The sequence below is a fragment of the Nicotiana tomentosiformis genome, chromosome 10 (assembly GCF_000390325.3).
Source record: "Nicotiana tomentosiformis chromosome 10, ASM39032v3, whole genome shotgun sequence".
Taxonomy (NCBI): Eukaryota; Viridiplantae; Streptophyta; class Magnoliopsida; order Solanales; family Solanaceae; genus Nicotiana; species Nicotiana tomentosiformis.
The window spans coordinates 65597875-65620155 of NC_090821.1; the positions used below are offsets into that span (position 1 = coordinate 65597875).

The 22281-nt window shown below is 37.6% G+C and overlaps 1 protein-coding gene across 1 annotated transcript; it reads left to right on the top strand.

Annotated features, from left to right (window-relative positions):
* The first annotated feature begins 485 nt into the window (after window positions 1–485).
* Window positions 486–21916, top strand: LOC138900310 (F-box/FBD/LRR-repeat protein At1g13570-like). The gene is made up of 7 exons (XM_070187034.1): window positions 486–710; window positions 1172–1186; window positions 19451–19467; window positions 19693–20539; window positions 20660–20815; window positions 21402–21644; window positions 21836–21916. The coding sequence occupies exons 1-7, from the start codon at window positions 486–488 to the stop codon at window positions 21914–21916; spliced, it is 1584 nt and encodes a 527-aa protein (XP_070043135.1).
* The last annotated feature ends 365 nt before the right edge of the window (window positions 21917–22281 follow it).

Genomic DNA, 22281 nt, shown 5'->3' on the forward strand with positions numbered 1-22281 from the left:
ATGCATATATTATATTTAAATAATATCAAATAATCCTTGTTAATTTAGATTCTTTTTATGACACTCATGGTTATCAAATAGCATTTTTTTACATGGTTTACCCACTGTACATAGATATTATTGATATTTGAAATATATATATCTTTGTATAAAAAAAAATTAAAATTAAAAAAAAAAAAAGAAGAATATCACAAAACCAGTCACACCTCCTCCACATACAGTAAAGAATATCACAAAACCAGTCACACCTCCTCTGCCAAATCACACACAAGTTAGTGATAGCATATTTTTAACCTTTTGAAATCAATAAATACATTAAGACACCTACATCCTTATTCATCTATCCCCCCAAAAAAAGTAAAACCAAAAGACAAACATCCTTTTTCACCGTCATTTTCAATGTAAAATTAGATAGCCTTTGTATTTTCCTTTTCTTTCTCTGTTCATCTCTTTCATGAGCAAATTAAGAAATCTTACAAAAAAAAATGTCCTCTTTTAAGAGAATTAAATCAGGAAATAACTTGCAAGTCCCAAAGAAAAAACAAGATCTTGATCCTATAGGTTGGATATTTTCAGAGAGTTCCAGGAAAGTGGTCGAGGAATGGGGGATGAAATTTTTACCCACAGATGGAAATAAGGCACTAGAGTCTGGAGATACTGCAACAAATCAGCTAGCTCTTTGGGTTGGGAATCATTTGTACAAGACTCAGGTACTTATGTTAAAGAAATAGTTGTAGAATTTTATGCTAATATCAACAAATCAGAAGGGACCACTACAGTTCAAAATAAAGTGATACATTTTAACCCTTCAATTATAAATGATATGTATAATTTAAGGGGCCTTAATGATGAGGAAACCAGGTTAAAGATTGAAGGAAAGGATGAATTATTTATGAAAAAAGTTGTTGCGAAATTATGTCCTTCACAACTAGCAGGGTTAAGTATGAGGGAAACAGGAAGGACATGGGCGACTCGTTTAATTCCATATGTGAACAATTCAAATTATAATTTGAAAAGGGTCCTTTTGTTGTATGCCATTAGAAAAAATTTGCCGATTAACGTTGGGCGGATGATTTTTGATTAGTCTATGGCAAACAGCTTGTAAATAGACTAACTTGTTGGTTCTTCTCTGTGCTAGTAAGGTATTTTTTGTTTGTTTGTTTGTTGTCAGGTGCTCATCCAGCAGGTAACATCTTTTTATAGCTATGAAAAATAGCTAGTACATAGTTTAACCTTTTGGTTGGAATGTGATAAAATGCCAAACCTGCAATGAAAGTATCAAGGCATGTTATTTAGTGCATTTTCTAGATAAAAAAAAAAGTTACTCATTTTATTATCATTTTTTGTTATCTTCTGTTTATAAAACATTAAAAAAAAACTTTAAGGACTTTAAGAAATAAATTGTTCTGACAACATATCATGAATATTTCAAGTTCATAGAACACTGAAAACTTCTTACTTTATGCCTCCATTTTTGCTAATGTAAGTTTTTTTTTATTGCGGTGCAACTTTGACTATTTGAAGGAAATCAAGGCATGCTTAAATCAATATAATCAATAACTAGAACTTGCCCCTATGGTTTGTCAAGGCGAAATCCTAGAAAAATGCTGATTTCAGAAAAGAAATTTGGCTATCTTTGAATCGATTGAGCCTTTTGATTTATCCTACCAAATGAAAAATATCTTTAGTATCCCATTTTGAGCCTCAATATCTTTTTCTTGTTCATCTCTGCCTTATAATCCAAACCCAACATGCGCACATGTACATCTGATTTTATTACTCCAAATACACACAAAAAAAAAAAAGAGAAAAGAGAAAAATCCATTCCTTTTCTTTACTGGCATTGTGGTATACGAGTTTGAAAAGATGACAACTCGCATTGGTATATGATAGAAAAGAATTTGGATACTTGTGAAGTTTGCAACGAATATTTCTATAAAAAAAAAAGGAGAAAAGAAAGAAAAAAAAAAGTGTATGTATATATACACATATATAAGAACATGTATATAGTATATGTATGGGTATGAGTGCGTGTTCTATTCAAAAAAAAAAAAAGAATACATATATGAAAATTGGAAGGTTGAATAAATTAGTTCCTCATGATCCGTACTAATGTAGCTTAGCAAACCAAGCCAGAAGGAAGGGAAAGAAAGTCACTATAAAAATATTCCTCTATCCTACCAGCTCACAGCCTAACATTACAAGCTAACAAAAATCCTAAAGATTCTGAAGTCACCATTGATTTACATTAGTGGTGATTGACAACAAAGGCAAACCTATAGTTTATTGTAAATAATTGAGTCAGCATTCTTGATTTTCCTAAAACTCGAAGATGTTCGTACAGTGATATTTGCAGAGCAAAAGTAGAAATATAAAAAAATTAAGTTTTACAAAAGTTCAAATGGATTGTAATTTCAGGTGGAACAAGTTTTACAAAGTTCAATGGATTGTAATTTCAAGTGGAGTCATTAGATGTCGCAAAGTTGCGAATGTGAAAAAAAAAAGGAGTTCTTTCCTCGAGGATGAGTAAAAGCTTAAATGTGGGAGAGTTTGATAAGTACATTTTACCTGATTTTAATGTATGCAACTTTCTTCGTAAAAGCATAAAAAATTATCATGTTTCTTTAACAATTTTAACTTGATTGCGCAGAAAATGTTACAAGAAGAATTGGTGCAAAAGCAATAAGACTTCAAGAAGGAAAAAAAAAAAAAAAAACAAGTTACGACAAAATATGAAATGGTATAAAATCTATCTACCACAACAAAGTGGCCATAACCATATCCAAAACTAAAAGAATCATTCATAACCAAAACAAGCAGCTATAACCAAACAAACTTGTTATGGTTAGGATGTAAAAGCATACTTCGGCGAATGATGAAACAGGGAGAAAAAGGGAGATCAGTAGACAATTGAATCCATTTCAGAGTTTTTCCTTTTCATTTCAGTCAGTTTTTCAGTTGTTTGAATTTTTGCCCAGTCATTAGAGTGGCTTTTGTTAAATTTTAGCTTTGAAAATTACTCTATATCCTACTTTTAATTAAATAGGGAAAATTATTCTTTCTGAATATTTCTTTATAATTTTTTATCTAATGGACAAGAATATTTTCATTAGCAGTACTAGCTCCAATATGGAGTACCTTACCATATGTTGGGAGAACGACGGATTTTAATATTTTTATATAATTGTAAATTATTCCTCAATTTCACATACCTGAGTTGAAACTTTTTATTTAAATTTTATCTACTTTATAGTTAGGTGTCATTTAATTTGTTAACGTCTATCTATTTTGTATTACATATTAACTTCTTACTAATTCTGTAATTGAAAGAGGCGAAAGAAGTAATATAGTAAATTTTGGTATTGATAGATGTTAACTTTTATTTAGTGACATCTAACTCTTATATGTTAAAATTGATTTTACACTTATTTGTAATCGAAAGAGACGAATATTGTAGTAATCAGTTAAAACAAGTAGGAAAACCGAAAAAGACTTACTAAAAAGAGCATGTTTTAGTTCAAGTATATATTTCTGGCTCTGTGATATTACTATTTTGACGATTAATTTGTATAACCGAGAGGAGTGCAATTAATTGTTCAACTTAAGTAATGATGTATAAATGTAATCGTGAGAGGCATTTATACATTTGTGAGAAATATAAATTGAAGAATAAGTATATCTAATATATAATTAAAATATTAAGTGAAGTCAGGATCCCAACACCTTTTTATTATATTTGTGAAAAATAAAATATTTTCTATTTCTCTATTCATGCATTTTTAGTTTGTTAATTCATCACTCAACTCTTTATGATTTTCTCAAATAGTAATTAAAACAAAAAATGTCTGTAGAATAGATAAACCAATCTCTGTGGGTTCGACATCTTTCTATACTATTATTTGACAGCGTACGAGTTTAAATTATATATACGCCAGACACTCGTCAAAAATGTGTACAAGCTTCGTGTTATGGCTTAAGTGGTCTTTGTGGGCACGGTTCATTTGACTGTTTAGCCCTTACAATAAATCCTATCCACTGAGCCCAGACTGTTCAAGCACAAAGTTTCCTTCCTTGCTAAAATCATTATTCGAGGGTGATGACCCCTAGTATTCGAGGTCGATCGTTGAGAGAGCTCGGATACTGTTGATGTGACCCTCAACTCCGGTTCGTAACCGGTCTTCAATTCTAAGTTAGCACGATCTATTGTTGCCTCCTTAAAAACCTTGCCGGAAACTCATTTGGGACAAAATCGGTTCAAGAAAAAAAGAGTGCAACGCGTGCTTTCGGGCCTAATAGCTGCATCATTCTTTGGTTGTTGCCTGCAAGTGTTAGTCTGATTCGTAATATATGTAAAGAGAAGAATGGGTGGGGTCGTACTTTAGCAGTAGTATCGTTTTAAGTGGGTTACGTTCCAATTATTCGGTAGTCGCTCACCATTCCCTGCTTCGAGTTTGTATGATCCTTTGCCGATAATCTCGATAATTTGATATGGACCTTCCCAATTCGGTCCCAGCTTCCCTTCGTTCGGGTTCCAGGTGTTTAGTGTCACCTTTTTTAACACCAAGTTCCCGATATTGAAGTGTCGGAGGTTGGCTCTCCGGTTGTACTACCTTTCGATCCATTATTTTTAGGCGGCCAACTGGACGAGAGAGGCCTCACGCCTCTCGTCCAATAGTTCCAGATTCGTGCTCATGGCCTCATAGTTTGACTCTTTGGTCACATATCGGAACCTGAAACTAGGTTCTCCTACTTCGACTGGTATTAGCGCTTCGGTATTGTAGACCAGCGAGAACGGGGTGGCTCCGGTACTAGATTTTGAGGTCGTACGATATGCCCACAGGACTTCAGGCAAAATTTCCTTCCATTTTCCTTTGGCATCGGTCAATCTCTTCTTAAGGTTTTGGAGTATGGTCTTGTTCGTAGACTCCGCCTGCCCGTTCCCACTAGGGTAATAGGGTGTTGATAGGATCCTTTTGATCTTATGGTCCTCGAAAAATTTGCTCACCATTGAATTACTTCCCGTTGTCGTATACGATCTCGGTTGGCATTCCGAACTGGCATATTATGTGGTCCCAAATAAAATCAATAACTTCTTTCTCCCTGACTTTCTCAAATGCCTGGGCTTCGATCCATTTAGAAAAATATTCAGTCATAAATAATATAAATTGAGCCTTACAGGGTGCCCATGGTAGGGGACCGACGATGTCCATCCCCCATTCCATGTCGATCTAGTAGTAGCCGGCTCTGATTATCTTAACCAGCGGTTCAGCACCCAAATGGTTCCCACAGGTGCCTTCGTGAACTTCCCTCAAGACATATTCGGTATCTCCTGGTCCCAGACATATGGCGACTAGGCCATCGAACGTTCTCTTGAATAGGGTGTTATCTTTGGACAAGCTGAACCTGGGCGCCTTTGTGCGCAGAGCTCTCGATTCTTTAGGATCCGAGGACAGTTTCCCAGTCTTCGAGTAATCTATATACTTGTTTCGACAGTCCTAGGTTAAGCTTGTCGGGTTTATCTCGGCGTGGCCTTCTTCTACTACCGATTTCATGAGTTGTACGACCGTTCCCGAGTTGAATTCATCGTCATCAACCGACGATCCCAAGTAAGCGAGAGCATTAGCTTCGCTATTTTGATCCCGAGGTACATGTTGCAGGGTCCACTCCTTGAACCGATGTAGCGTTACCTGTAGTTTATCCAGGTACCTTCGCACTCGTTCCTCTTTGACTTTGAGCGTCCCACTGACTTAGTTCACCACAAGTAGGGAATCGCATTTAGCTTCGATCACCTCGGCCCTAAGGCTTTTAGCCAGTTCGAGACCTGCAATCATGGTCTCATACTCAACTTTGTTGTTAGTCAATTTTACAGTTCTAATAGATTGCCTAACTACATTACCCGTTGGTGGCTTCAACACGATGCCAAGTCCGGACCCCTTTGCGTTCGAGGCATTGTCCGTAAAGAGGGTCCAGATCCCCGAGGAAGTCTCCGAGTTCAACAACAATTCCCTTTCGACCTCAGGTATTATGGTCGGCGTGAAGTCGGCCACGAAGTCCGCCAAAATTTGAGATTTGATGGCGGTTCGGGGTCGATATTCGATATCATATACACTGATTTCTACGGCCCATTTGGCCAATCGTCCCAAGAGCTCGGGTTTATGCATTATGTTTCTCAACGAGTAAGTAATCATGACACATATAGGATGGCATTGAAAATGCGGTTTTAACTTCCTAGAGGCGCTTAGCAAAGTGAGCGCCAATTTTTCCAAGTGAGGATACCTAAATTCGGCCTCGCCTAGAGTCCTGCTAACATAATAGATAGGAAATTGCGTATCTTCCTCTTCCCGGACCAGGACTCCACTTACCGCTATCTCGGATACTGGTAAGTACAGGTACAGCTGCTTGTCTGCCTTCGGAGTATGAAGCAAATGTGGGCTCGAAAGGTACCAATTGAGTTCTTCCAAGGCTTGTTGGCACTCCGCGGTCCATGAGAAGTTATTCTTCTTTTTCAATAATGAGAAGAACCGATGGATCTTATCGGAGGACCTTGAAAAGAATCGACACAAGACGGCTATACGCCTAGTTAACCCTTGAACGTCCTTGAAACTGTCCACCATGGTAATGTTTTATATGACCTTGATCTTATCGAATTGATCTCGATTCCTCGGTTTGAGACCATGAATCCGAGGAATTTCTCGAGCCCAACTCCGAATACACATTTTTCCGGGTTCAGCTTCATATTATATTTCTTCAATATGTTGAATGTTTCCTGCTAATATTTCAAATGGTCCTCTGCTCGCAGGGACTTAACTAACATGTCGTCAATATAAACCTCCATTGATTTTCCTATTTGCTCTTCAAATATCCGATTTACTAGGCGTTGGTAAGTGGCACCTGTATTTTTAAGTCCGAATGGCATTACGTTATAATAATAGGTACCGTATTTAGTGATGAAAGATGTTTATTCCTGGTCGCCCGGGTCTATCCGAATTTGGTTGTACCCGAAATAGCATCGAGAAAGTTGAGGATCTCGTGGCCAGCGGTCGCATCGATCATGCGATCGATGTTGGGCAAAGGAAAAGAGTCCTTGGGGCATGCCTTGTTCAAATCTTTATATTCTACACACATTCTTAAATTATTCCCCTCTTTAAGGACTACTACTATGTTTTCTAACCAATCTGGGTACTTAACTTCCCGAATGAATCCTATTTTAAGGAGTTTAGATACCCCGTCTTTGATGAATGCATGCTTGACTTCGGACTGAATCCTTCTTTTCTGTTCGACCAGGTGGAACTTCGGATCGAGGCTTAGATTGTGAGTAGTTATTTCCGGCGGTATCCCTGTCATGTCAAGGTGGGACCAGGCAAAACAATCTATCTTACCTATAAGGAATTCAATGAGTTTTTTTCTGAGCTCGGGACTTAACCCCGTGTTCAGGTATACCTTCCGATCGGGCAGGTGCTCGATCAATATGAATTTCTCCAGCTTTTCGACCGTTGATTTTGTGGCATCGGTATTGTCGGGGGCTATGAACGACCTAGGAACTCCGTATTCATCATCCTCGCCCGTTCCCTACTTTTTTGGCTCGGTCGGGGACGATATTGGTGATTGCTATTTGGTTTCTTCCTCGGTGATCGAACTTGGGTACTTCGATGTCGAGAGTGCGGATATCAGGACCACCTCGTCGACCGCGGGCATCTTCTTTGCGGCCGGTTGTTCTCCGTAAATTGTTTTAATCCCTCCTAGTGTTGAGAATTTTAACACCTGGTGTAGTGTTAAGGGCACCGCCCACATGTTGTAAATCCATGGCCTCCCGAGTAGAGCATTTTATCTCATATATCCTTCGATCACGCAGATCTTTGTTTGCTGAACGGTTCCGGCGGTGTTCACTGGTAGGGTTATCTCCCATTTTAGTGGTCTCACAGGCCATGTTGAATCCGTTTAAAACTCAAATTGTAGGCAGAATTTGGTCTCGTAGACCTAGTTGTTCTACGACCCTCGATCTAATGATATTGGCCGAGCTACCTAAATCAATTAAGACACGCTTAACTCGAGATTTATTTATGAGTACAGATATTACCAGTGCATCATTGTGCGGTTGCGCGACGCCTTCAGCGTCCTCGTCGTTGAAAGATATGGTTCCTTCTGGCACGCAATCTTGAGTCCGTTTTTCACTTTTGGTGGACACTTTGGTGCGCTTTAACATCGGTCCCTAGGGGACGTCGACCCCACCGATGATCATGTTAATGACATGCGAGGTTCCTCCTGCTCGATCTTCTTATTGGAGTCCCTATTCCTGAAATGCTTTTTGGCTCGATCGCTCAGGAATTTTCGAAGGTATCCGTTGTTGAATAACCGGGCTACTTCCTCTCTCAGTTGTCGGCAATATTCAAATCAGTGGCTGTGAGTGCCATTATATTTACACACTACGTTGGGGTCCCTTTGGGCAGGATAGGACTGTAAAGGTCGAGGCCACTCGGTGTCTTTAATGCGTTTGATGGCATATACGATGGCAACAACATCGACGTTGAAGTTGTATTCTGATAACCTCGGTGCTTCCTTAGTCCTGATGGGCCTGTCAAAATCGCTTTTTCTCATGAGTCCCATATTATTTTGACCTCGGTCGCTTCTCCTTTCACTTCTCACAAGGTTACATCCAGGCCCATTACCTCTTCGATCTCCAGTGTATGGTTGATACCGGTCTCTATTTGATACTGGTTCACGATCAATGTCTCTTTTGGATCTGTCACTAGCTCTGACGGGGATAAACGGACCCGGAAAGGTCCCCAAGCTGATCATCTTCGACCCTGATTTTTGATTGGTACCGGTTATGGACGTCGACCCAAGTTACCACCGAATATTCTATCAGATTTTTCTTTAACTGTTGTGAAGCCAATGAGCTTCGAGCACTGAGTCCTTGGGTGAAGGCTTGAACGGCCCAATCGTCTGTGACCGGAGGAAGGTCCATTCGTTCCATTTGAAACCGGGACACGAATTCCCTGAGAATCTCATTATCTTTTTGCTTCACTTTGAAAACGTCTGACTTCTTGGTCTAGACCTTGATCTCCCCGGCGTGTGCTTTTACGAAGGCGTCTGCAAGCATAGCAAATAAGTCAATAGAATTAGGGGGTAAGTTGTGATACCATATCTTAGCTCCTTTTTACAAGGTCTCTCCGAACCTTTCAGAAGGACGGACTCGATTCCATCATCTTCCAAGTCGTTCCCTTTGATGGCGCACGTATAGGAGGTCACATGTTCATTTGGGTAAGTTGTTCCGTTGTACTTAGGAATTTTGGGCATGCGGAACTTCTTTGGGATCGACTTCGGAGCTGCACTCGGAGGAAAAGGTTTTTGAAAAAATTTCTTGGAATCTAGGCCCTTCAATATCGGTGGTGCTCCTGGGATTTGGTCGACCATAGAATTGTAGGTTTCTACTATTTTGTCATTAGCTTCGATTTTCTTTTCTCCCGATTCCACCCGTTTTGTCAGTTCCTCAAGCATATTTATAATCTCGCGGTTGGTTCGGAGTTCAACTTCACTCGGGCTTTCTACAATTGGTTCATTTCTGCGAGCATTTTCCCGGGATGGTTCGGGCTCGACTCTGCTGGGGGTGCGGCTCTGGTTCTGAAACTAGGCTATTGTTGCTTGTTTAGCCTGCAACATTTCGAAGAATAATTGCAAGTTGATCCCATCACCTTCACCATCGTGTGTATTTTGGGCTACCGATCGGACTCCCCCACGGATGTTGTTCTCAGGATCGGTAGGCAAGTTTGCATTGATGGCCATATGTGAGTTAGCGTTGATCGGGTCTGCGGCCGGAACTCCGTTGGGGTCGACAAAGGGCACCTTGTTATTGGGTATCACATTGTTGTTCTCGCTATGGTATCCAAACTCAGCATCCATGTTCAAAGGGGCAGATTGGGAGTTCGACATTTTAAGCCTTGACCAGAAATTAAAGACTTCAAAGAACAAGTGAAAAATAGGGTGTGTTATGGAAATTCGTATCAAATTGCCACTATTATCTTTAGCCGCACGGTGGGTGCCAAACTGTTTACCCTAAAAAAATGGATAACAATTAAATATATTTGTGGTTTTAAGAATATGTGGATTAATTCGATACAAACGATAAATTCCGTTAGATTAAACGGATAAAGGGGTAATAAATTATCAAACCACTTGAGGAGGGAGATTCCGAACTTAACAACGGCCTTAATGAAATATCTTCCCTCGATCTCGGACTCACAATGACAAAGCACTGATGAACAAGAACAAGAACTTTGAATAACAGAGAAAATAATAGTATATTACCTTGATATGCGTGTTATAGTGTGTTTAATGAATAATCAGACCCCCTTTATATAGTAGGGGAGTTTTACCCTAAGCACAATTCTATGAAAGGTAAAAGGTCATTTGTTTAACCAATCACTGGTTCTCTGCCGATACGTGCCGATATCCACATCATGATATCCGGCTGGTCATGTATATCACGGCCTTTTGTTGGTCGTGCTCGGTTACATGGTAGTGTTCTCTGAGGCCTTTGGGATTCGAACAGAACTCGGGGTCATGACTCTGATACTCCTAAGGTCGGGCGCTCTGCTCGGACCCCAGATTGAGGGGCACCTAGTCTCGATTCTGATTTCCTGTCATTACGTCTTTTGCTCCATTTGCTTTATCGAAAGACGAGGCATCTCATGGGCTCGATTTTACCCGTATATATATATATATATATATATATATATATATATATATTAACGAACGTTTAGCTTTATTCTCAAGGGTCCATTTACTCTTCTTGCTATTTTTCTTGGCTACAAGTAATAATAAGTGGTATTCATACGGCCATCACAAACGTACGGTATTCTTGATCACCGCGAAGCCTAAGAAGGGTGATTTTTCCGTGTTCACTAAGTACAATGATTATCAATGTCTTCTTTTACTTTGTTCACCACCACTCGTTACTCTGTAATGCAACATATAGCTTTCTGTTGCTCCCAAATGCATACAGAAATATATTTGGTCAGCAAGTAATAAAGTAATAAAAAAAATATTTTTAACTACTCACTAATAAAACTAAAATTCAGTATCTAGTCAAATTCACCAAAATTGAGTGTTTGTTACTAACCTATTATAATACAAATTAACTAAGAGCCCGTTTGGATTAGCTGATTATAAATAACTGATAAGTTTGAAGTGTTGAAAAGTATTTTTAAGTGCTGAAATTAATTTTTAAAATAAGCATTTACGCGTTTGGATAGGCATGCTGAAACTGATAATAAATAGTTGATATGTTTGGTAAAAAAGTGTTGATAAGTTGTTCTCTTGTTAAAAAGACTAAAATACCCTTAAAAGTTTTACAAAAAATTATGAATTAAAAAGTTTCTTTGTAGAGAAAATGATAAACAACAAATATGGAATGAAGAGAAAATTAAGAAATTTATTTTGTAAAAAATATTTTGTAAATTAAAAAATATTATTAAGAATAAACTAGTAAAAGTCTTGGTCAAACTAAAAGTGCTTATAAGTTGAAAGTCATAAGTTGGGGGTGACCAACTTATGGCTTATGACTGATTTTAACTTATAAGCACTTTGAATGTTTACCAAACACGTAGAAAGGCCAAAACGTGCTTATAAGCCAGTTTGACCAGCTTATAAGTTTAGCCAAATACCCTCTAAGTAGTAAAACTACGACAGTAAAAAATTATTGTAAAGAGCTTAATTCATTAGAGATAAATATCCTTATGATCGGTTCACCAATCTTATTGAGTTCTAACTATTCCCCTTCTAAATTAAATTACCTATGGTTGCTAATTAATCGGATTAAATTAGTCATAATATTCTCTCGAAATACTACTTGCCACTCAAGATAGATTAACGCATATATATGGAATTAATCTACCAAGTAAGCATTACCGTCACGATATATAATTAAATGCGGTGACTAGATACATTCCTATCCTAACTACAAATTTGCACCCTAATCCTAGGGATAAGATCACGTTCTCTTTGACTCTTGTCTAATCTAAAAATGGATTTATCAAGCATAATCTAGATAGATTATAGAACTTAATTGTTTGCCAGACAATCACACAATTATGCAAAGAATTAAAGAAATAACTAGATAATGAAAATTTGCATTAAAGGAGAAAATAACTGTTAAACATAAATACTCATAACTAACCACAACCCTAGAATTATAGAACTTAGCATCGCATAGTCATAACAGCAATTACATAAGTGTTTTGAATGATAAAGTTACTAGCAAAAGGTGAAAGAAAGAAGAATTTGATGATACTTGTCCAAAGTAGATTCCTAGATTTTCGTGCGCTATAGCCTACTTCTTTTGTATGGGCCCGGGCGACCGGACCCAGATCGCCTAAAATTTTGGTGGACCATAAAAAATAACCTAAGGAACAATAGTCACCGCCTCGCCAAGATCGTTCCTCATTTTTAGCATTTTAGGGTCATAAAACAAGAATTCCGCCCGATTTTCTAATTTTCGTGTGATATACCACACGCCTTCTGCATGGGCCCGGGCGACCGGACCCGCATAGCCTAAAATTTTATCAGCCCATCAAAATCGAGTTAAGGAATAATAGTCACCACCTCGCCATGACAGCTACTCATTTTTTCATGTTTTAGGGCCTTAAAACTAGAATTCTGTCTGATTCTAGATTTTTGTGCCCACGCATTCTGCGTGAGCCCGGACGACTGGACCCGGATCGCTTAAAATTTTGTCGGGTCATAAAAACGACCTAAGGAACAATAATCACCGCCTCGCCATGACCGTTCCTCATTGTTTGGCAGTTTAGGGCCATAAAACTGAAATTACACCTGATTCCTAAATTTTCATGTGCTATAGCCCATGCTTTTTGCATGGGCCCGGACGGCACACCTAGTTCGCCTAAAATTTTAATGGACCATCAAAACGACCTAAGAATCAATAGTTACTGTCTCGCAATGACCGTTTCTCGTGTTTTGGCATTTTAGGGCCCTAAAACTGGAATTGCGCCTGATTTCCAGATTTTCGTGTGTTATATCCCACGCCTTTTGCTTGGACCCGGCGACCGGACCTAGATCACCTGAAATTTTACCGGTCCATCACAAACGACCTAAGGAACAATAGTTTTTGCCTCGCCATGACCATTCCTCATTTTTTGACGTTTTAGGGCCATAAAATTAGAATTCCGTCCGATTCCTAGATTTTCATGTGCCATAACCCACAAATTTTGCACGGGCCCTAGTGAATGTACCCGGATCGCCTAAAATTTTCTCGGCCTATCATAATCGACCTAATGAACTATAGTTACTGCCTCGCAATGACCTTTACTTATTTTTTTTGTATTTTTGGGTTATAAAACTAGAGTTTCACCCGATTTTTAGATTTTCGTACTCTAAAGCCCACGCCTTCTGCATGGGCGGGGGAGACCGGACCTGGATCGCCTAAAATTTTGCAGAACCATAAAAAATGACCTAAGAAAAAATAGTCACCGCCTCGCCATGACCGTTATTCATTTTTCGCCGATTTAGGGTCATAAAATTGAAATTCCGTCTGATTCCCAAATTTTCGTGATCCACAGCCCACGCCTTCTATATGAGTCCGGGTGACCGGACCCGGATCGCCTAAAATATTACCGGACCATAAAAAACAATCTAACAAAAAATAGTCAATGCCTCGCCATGACCGTTCTTCATGTATTTTATGTTTTTGGGCCATAAAATTGAATTCGGCCCGTTTCCCAGATTTTCTTATATTATAGCATACGCCTTCTGCACTGGCCCAGACGACCAGACCCGGATCACCTAAGGTTTACCCGAACCATCAAAAATGACCTACGGAACAATAGTCAGCGTCTCCCCATGATCGTTCCTCTTTTTAGCATTTTAGGGCCATAAAACTAGAATTCTGCCTGATTCCTAGATTTTCGTGTGCTATAACCCACGCCTTCTAAATGGGCCCGGACTATCGGACTTGGATCGCCTAAAATTTTATCAGACCATAATATGACCTACAGAATAATAGTCACTGCCTCGCCTTGACCGTTCCTCATTTTTGGTATTTTCGGGCCATAAAACTGAAATGTTGCCCGTTTCCTAGATTTTAGTGTGCTATAGGCCACGCCTTTTGCATGGGCCCTGGCAACCGGACCTAGATCCCCTGAAATTTTTTCGGCCCATCAAACAATCTAAGGAACTATAGTCACCGCCTTGCGAAGACCGTTCCTCATTTCTTGGCATTTTAGGGCCATAAAACTGGAATTTCATCTGATTCCCCAATTTTCGTATGCTATAGCACACACCTTGTGCACGGGCCGGGGCGATAGGACCAGGATCACCTATAATTTTTCCGGCCTATCAAAACGACCGAAGAAACAATAGTCACCACCTCGTCATGACCGTTCCTCGTTTTTTGGCGTTTTAGGGCCATAAAACTGAAATTCTGCCTGTTTCCCAAATTTTTGTGTGCTATAGCTTATGCCTTCTGCATGGGCTCGAGCGACCGGACCTAAATCACCTATAATTTTACCGGACCAATAAAATGATCTAAGAAACAATAGTCACCACCTCCGAATGACCGTTCCTTAATTGTTTGACGTTTTAGGGCCATAAAACTGGAATTTTGCCTGCTCCAAGATTTTCGTGTACTACAGCCCACTCCTTCTGCATGGGCACGGGCGAACGGACCCGGATCGCCTTATATTTTGCCTACCCATGAAAAACGATTTAAGGAACAATAGTCACCGCCTTGCTATGACCGTTTCTCATTATTTGGCATTTTAGGGCCATAAAACTAGAATTCCATTCGATTCCCAAATTTTCGTGTGCTATAGCCCAAGCCGGGCGACCGGACACAGATCGCCTAAAATTGTGTCGACCCATCAAAAATGACCTAAGCAACAATACTCATTGCCTGGCCATGACCGTTACTCATTTTTTTGAAGTTTTAGGGCCATAAAACAGGAGTTCTATCTAATTCGCATATTTTCGTGTGCTACAGTCTACGTCTTCTGCATGGGCCGGGGTGAACAGACCCGAATCACCTAAAGTTTTGTCGGGCCATAATAAACGACCTAAGAAAAAATAGTCACTGCCTCGCCATGATCGTAACTCGTTTTTTAGCGTTTTAGGTGCATAAAACTAGAATTCTGCCCGATTCCTAGAGTTTCGGGTGCTACAGCCCACACCTTCTATATGGGCCCGGACAACCGGACCCGAATTTCCTAAAATTTTACCGAACCATCAAAAACGATCTAAGGAATAATAGTCACCGCCTCTCCATGACCATTCCTCATTTTTTGGTGTTTTAGGGCCATAAAATCGAAATACCGCCTGATTCCTTGATTTTTTTGTGCCACGCCTTCTGCGTGGGCCCAGACAATCGGACTCGTATCGCCTAAAAATTTTTTGGACCATCAAAAATGACCTAAGGAACAACAGTCACCGCCTCGCCATGATCGTTACTCTTTTTTGGCGTTTTAGGGCCATAAATTTAAAATTTTGCTTGATTCCCGAATTTTTGTGTGCTATAACCCACGCCTTCTGCATGGGCCTGGGCGACCGAACACATTTCACCTAAAATATATTTTGGACCGTAAAAAATGACATACAGAACAATAGTCACCGCCTCTCCCTGGCCGTTATTCATTTTTAGCATCTTAAGGTCATAAAATTGGAATTTCGCCCGATTCCTAAATTTTCGTGTGCTATAACCTACGCCTTCTATATGGGCTTGGGAGACCATACCCAGATCGCCTAAAATTTTGCTGGACTATCAAATATGAACTAAGGAACAATAGTCACCGCCTACGCCTTTCGCATGCTACAGCCCATGCCTTCTGCATGGGCCCTGACAACCGATCCGGATCGCCAAAAATATTGCCGGACCATAAAAAATGACCTAAGGAACAATAGTCACTGCCTCGCCATCACCGTTTCTCATTTTTTGGCGTTTTATGGCCATAAAACTAAAATTTTCTCGATTATGAGATTATCGTGTGCTAGCCCATGCCTTCTGCATGGGCCTGGGTGACTGCACTCGGATAGCTTAAAATTTTATCGGACCATAAAAATGACCTAAGGAACAAAAGTCAATGCCTCGACATGACAATTACTCTTTTTAGTGTTTTAGGGGCATATAAAACTAAAATTTCCTCGATTCTAAGATTATCGTGTGCTAGCCCATGCCTTCTGCATTGGCTTGGGTGATCGGACTCGGATAGCCTAAAATTTTATCGGACCATAAAAAATGACCTAAGGAACAACAGTCAATGCCTCGACATAACAATTACTCTTTTTTAGTGTTTTAGGGCCATAAAATTGAAATTGCCCCGATTTCTAGATGTTCGTGTGTTATAGCTCACGTCTTATGCATGGGCCCGGACGACTGGACCCGGATCGTCTAAAATTATACTGGACCATCAAAAACGACCTAAGAAACATTAGTTATAGCCTCGCCGTCGCCATTCCTCTTTTTTGGCATTTTAGGGCCATAAAATCGGAATTCCTCCCGATTCCTAAATTTTCTTGTGCTATAGTTGTATGCCTTCTGCATGGGCTCGGACTACCGGACCCGGATCGCCTAAAGTTTTGTCGGACCATAAAAAATGACTTAACGAACAATAATCACCGCCTCGCCATAACCGTTATTCGATTTTTGGCGTTTTAGGGCTATAAAGTTGGAATTCCGCCTGATTACCAGATTTTTGTATGCTACAGCCCACACCTTCGGCATGGTCTTGGACGACTGAACTCGGATCGCCTAAAAGTTTTCCGTACCATTAAAACCAGTTAAAGAACAATAGTAACCGCCTCGCCATGACCATTATTCTTTTTGGCGTTTTAGGGCCATAAAACTGAAATTTCGCCCTATTCACTGATTTTCGTGTGTTATAACCCACACCTTCTGCATGGGGCCGAGGGACGGGACTTGAGTAGCCTAAAATTTTGCCGGCCTATCAAAAAACGACCTAAGGAACTTCACCTCTAATACGCTGAACTCCCTCAAAATTTAGGTTTAGGAATGTATGTTGGGCTAAAAAAAACTTTTTCTTTTCGAGTTAGGAAAGATATTTAGACTTGAGCGTCTTGGGATTTGCATCTCGGCGCTCCCAACTGTGGGTTTTTGAACTTTCTGCCTCCACCGCTCCAAGCAATGAAAATCGGGGGCCTGGGCGCTGGTCTTGTGCCGTGGCATTACCTCTTTGTCTTCGGCGCTCCTGGGAACTGAAATTAGTCTTCTTCTATTTTTTTTAACTTTCGCTCCAACTCGTGCATGTTCACTTTACTTCACTCCAAATCAATTACTACACATATAAACATCAAAGTTAAGTTCATTTCATCATAATACATTATAATCGCTAATAATACACCTAAGATGTGAGGCAATTTACACACAAAAATGATTACTCTTGGCCGAACATCATTTCTTAAAGAGTATAGAGAATACAAGATGAGAGTGTTCTTAGCATAAGATTGATAAGAAGTCAGAAATTCTTCACTTTCTTGCATATTTATGTATCTCTTCTCGTTCTCAACTAATTGTGTTCGTTGTCTCTTTCTTCAATGCTGTATTTGTATTTTCTTTTTGCTTATTCTATATAATGTTGTATTTCTTAAACCCCATTTGTGAGATTATACTGAGTATATTGTTATTGTTTACAATGCAGTATTTGAATTCCTCAAAATGGTTCCATGTTTCATTAAAATTATTTGTATCTCGAATTTCTTCATTCTAACAGTTTCCTTCTTCTGATAACTCCTTTAGGATCTTGATGTTTAAATTATAATTAATTAATAAATGAACTTTTCCACTTGTATACTTGTCTCAAGCGATCAACCTCGTACAACTTAATATTTTTGTTACATCTTCAATTTCTTTGCATTCTTATCAAGAGTTGACTCACATATGTGATATGATCGATCTCCTTTTGTATTCATGAATTGGCTTCTTCATGCTGATGTGATCATGTCACATGTAAATATTAATCCTAGTAAATCAAATACTTGTATTACTTCACATTAGTATGAGAAATATGCTGAAGTCATCAAAATGAATGATCACGTTGAATTCAATAAAAAGAAAATATTTCTTTCCGATTCATTTTTCTACGTACGATCTTAAATCTAGATTCACTCAAATTAAGATTCTTGTAAGTTGTAATTATGATTCAAGTGAAGAAAAAGTAAGCCAATTTATTTCATGCTTTAAAACTAATAGTAGAATATTTTTTGAGGCTTACAATAACTCACCCCACTTCGCAACCTCATCATGGTATGTGTCAATAATACCACCAAAGGCCTTTGCGACGTATGCCAGTCACTAATACCACCAAAGGCCTTTTCTTTATTTCAAAATGCTGGCCTTCTGTAGCAGAGGGAAAAATGAAAAATTATACAAGTAGTAAACCTTCTTGGAACAAGTCAAAAGAGATTTTTAAAAAAAAATAAAGAACAACACTAATTTACTTGACTAGATTTAGTTAATCGCAAATGAGATGTATAGATAAATTTTGAATTTTCAGTCATAAAAAGATTTAAAATCTTTTGTTTTCCTTTAGACTCTTCAAAGAGTCAATTATTTAAGTATTACTTGTCTTGGAGGTAAATGCGAAAATAATAAAGTGGTAAAGAAAATTAATAATAATGATAAATCCTAAATACAAGTAATAATTCTTTGTAGTAACACGAAATTAATGCAAAAAGACATAGCCTTATTCTTTTGATGTGTATACATATGTTAATTTCAAACTGGTTAAAATTATGAGAAAAGATAGTTCCAGTTACGTTGCAAAATGTAGTTTCCCAAAGTTTCATTTGGAATATTATTTAAACTAAGTGAGAAAGGAAAAATGGATATGCATCTATCAATAATTTTAAGTTTGGCAGATTAATATATGGTAAAAGAATCAGAAATAATTAAATTTCAACTAACCAATTTTAGTAAGAAGGTCAATGTATTAAAAAAGATTCTTATTTAAGTTGAATAGATGTCCAAAATGAAAAAAGCCAAATCTCAGACTCACTCTATATTCAGGAAATATGAGTTTTATTACATAGAACTTTGTCTAATATAGAAAAAAAGTTATCTACATTTCAGAATGAGGTAATCTAAAATAAATTTATTTCCAAAAAATGAATAAAAAAACAATTCACAAGTCAAGGTAAATATATTTTTCTATATTGGTGTTGTGACAAGAAATCAATGTATGAAGTCGCTACTATATATTAGGCCTAAATAAGTGTGGTTTTACCATCTCTAAAGTATACAAAACCACTGAGGGACTTACCTTCAAATGATGCAAGCAAATCTGAGGTAAGAGTTTTATTAAATTTTATGATGTATACGTTACGATTTTTCTATACAATCTTAACGGGGTAACGTTTTTTCATTGATTTTATTTTTGTTTTTAGGGAAATGGTTTTCTATGTTCTTTTTCTCTGTCCAATTGGTGTATAGGAATTCTACTGGCTATTGTATAAAGTCTTGTGTGTAACTAATTAAGCTGTCTGTGGTTACTAATTAAAATGGTAAAAATTAAAATTTTGTGACTCAAATACATTTATAATTGACAAATAATCATTGTTTATATTTCATCAGATCTAACAAGCTGTGGATAAAAAATTTTAAAGATACACAAAACATAGAATTCCTTAATATTTTCTTAATGTGGACTAAAGTTTTACTTATATTATGTACAGAATGATGAACAAGACTAATCGTGGTAAAGAGGAAGATGAGATAGACAGGATCTCCGATTTGCCCAAAGATATTATCCATGAAATATTTAAAGACATATCATTTCGAGAAGTGACAAGAACATGCGTTTTGTCAAAAAAATGGAGAAAATTTTGGACTGCACATCCAAACCTAATTCTGGACAGACAATTTTTTCAAGAGACAATTGGTAATAGGAGAATGATTGAATATAACTATTTTGGTTATATAATTGACAAGATTCTTTTGCAGCATCTTGGATCCATTGACAAATTTGCCCTTGATATGTCAATCTTCTATTTCTATAATTGGGACCTTGACCATTGGTTACTAAATGTAACCATAAAAAATGTCAAGGAAGTGATCATAGATAATTACAACCATGATCCTTTTACCTTACCCTTTTGCATATTTAATTGCTCAACTCTCACATATTTATATATCACAAATTGCATAGTAAAACCACCTTATCCCACCATATTATTCCCAAATCTCCTTGAACTGAATTTGAAATCCATCAACTTTAGCCAAGACATAGCAAATCATGTCTTTAATATCCCATTACTTTCAACCTTAACATTCACTTCCTGCAATGGTATTCATTTCCTCAACATTTCTGCTCCAAAGATTGAATTCTTGACTATTTATAAGAGTCATAAAATTTGTGCAAATTTTCTCGAACACTTCCAAAATGTTAGGGTGTTGTGCATTGTTATATTCATTGGTGAAGAATCAGCAAATTATGAACAAGAAAGGTTCATTACATGGTCAAGACTTCTTTTTTTATGCTCTAATCTGAGAGGGCTTGCCTTGAGTAATTCTTGCATTGGGGTGAGTATCTAATTAATAAGACATGTTTTATTTTTCTATTAAAAGTTCTTAATGAATTTTTAAGCTCATATTTACTTAACTATTAATTTATTTTTTGCTTTTTGTTTTTCTTTTACTAAGCTTTTGGGTGCAGAAATTATTCCAAAAAGGTTTCCATTCAAAGCCTACCATTTGGAGGATGTAAATTTGCGTGTGGAGTTTGGTGATATAGATCAAGTCTCTGGTGTTCTTTCCTTGATTCGAAGTTCTCCCAACTTGCGCTCACTGGAGATAGATGTAATATTATCTCATCTTCAATAGTTTTAAATTCATGATTTTAAGTTATATATTTACCGTTAATATAAGGCTGCATATAATAGACCCTTGTGGTCCGGCCCTTTCCCAAACCCTGACTATAGCGGGAGCTTATAGTGCATCGGGCTGCCCTTAGTTTAATAGTATATATCGTTAGTGTAAAAATGATTACACTATCATGTCACTTTCACATGTTGTAATAGGCAAGTTTCCTTACTTTTAATGTTACAAGTTTCACTTTTTAAGGAGGGTTAACGGTAGATATCTTTTGGTGACCTGAAAAAAATTCTCTGCACTGTCATTGTACATACAGTGACAATGTAGAAAATTTTATACACTATCAGGTCATCCAAATTAAAAGATATATGCCGGTGATCATACTTAAAAAATGGGATTGTAATATTCTTTAAAAATAAGGCAGCATTATTTGCTATAACATGTTAACATGACCTAATGGAGTAAATACTAAAATTTTACACTATAAGTATATATAAGGTAAACTCAAAATTTCATACGTAGTGGTATGCTTACTAATATTATTTTTTTTGCACCATATGAAATTCAATAGGTTTTTAGTAGTGGAAGAAGCATAGAAGTTACACATTATCTGGCAGATCCAAACTGTGTTGACCAACAATTTGAGAGGCTTGAATGTGTGGAAGTAACAGAATTTCAAGGCACAACATCTGAGGTCATTTTCTTAAAGCTAATCCTAGCAAATTCCCCTTCACTTTCAAAGATGATCGTTGGATCCTATGATGAACTTGATGTAGGTGAAGTACGAGGTTTTTATGAACAACTGAGGATGTCCGTAAGCGCATCACCAAGAGTAGAACTCGTCGTAATACCTTACGATCACGATATATAATATGCAGAGACGGATTTAGGATTTAAACTTAATAGGTTCAACTGCATGCACTTTTAATTTCCTTTATGAGGTTTTTGTTTTAAGTTAATGTGGAGACTGTGGATGTAGTATTATTTCTTTGTTTTCTTTTTCAGTTGAACACTCTTTTGTTATTTTGCAGTGATATGAGATTCTTTCATATCAAGGCACAATATAATGTTGAAGTTCATCAATGAAACCCATGTTTTATTAATTAAAGAAAGAAAAACTACGAAGTCTTGCATTCGATACTTTTGAGGTTTAAACAGTTACACCAAGCCTGTTTTAAGAATTCAAAGTTATTTAAAGAAGTAAGTTTAGACATTGACGCAATTTTTCTCCTATCATATAAGCAAAGTATTCAATTATTATGTCAATCCTCTCTTGTTATGTATACATGATACTTAAATTTTCTAACATTTTATATACTAGGTCATGAAATAGGAACACATAAACGTGAATAAAGGAGTGTATCTTGCAATGGTGTAAGACGTTAGGCTAATCCCAAATTCAATAATAAAATATGGAAAAAGCTCTGAAGCTTTCTATCGCATTGGTTCTC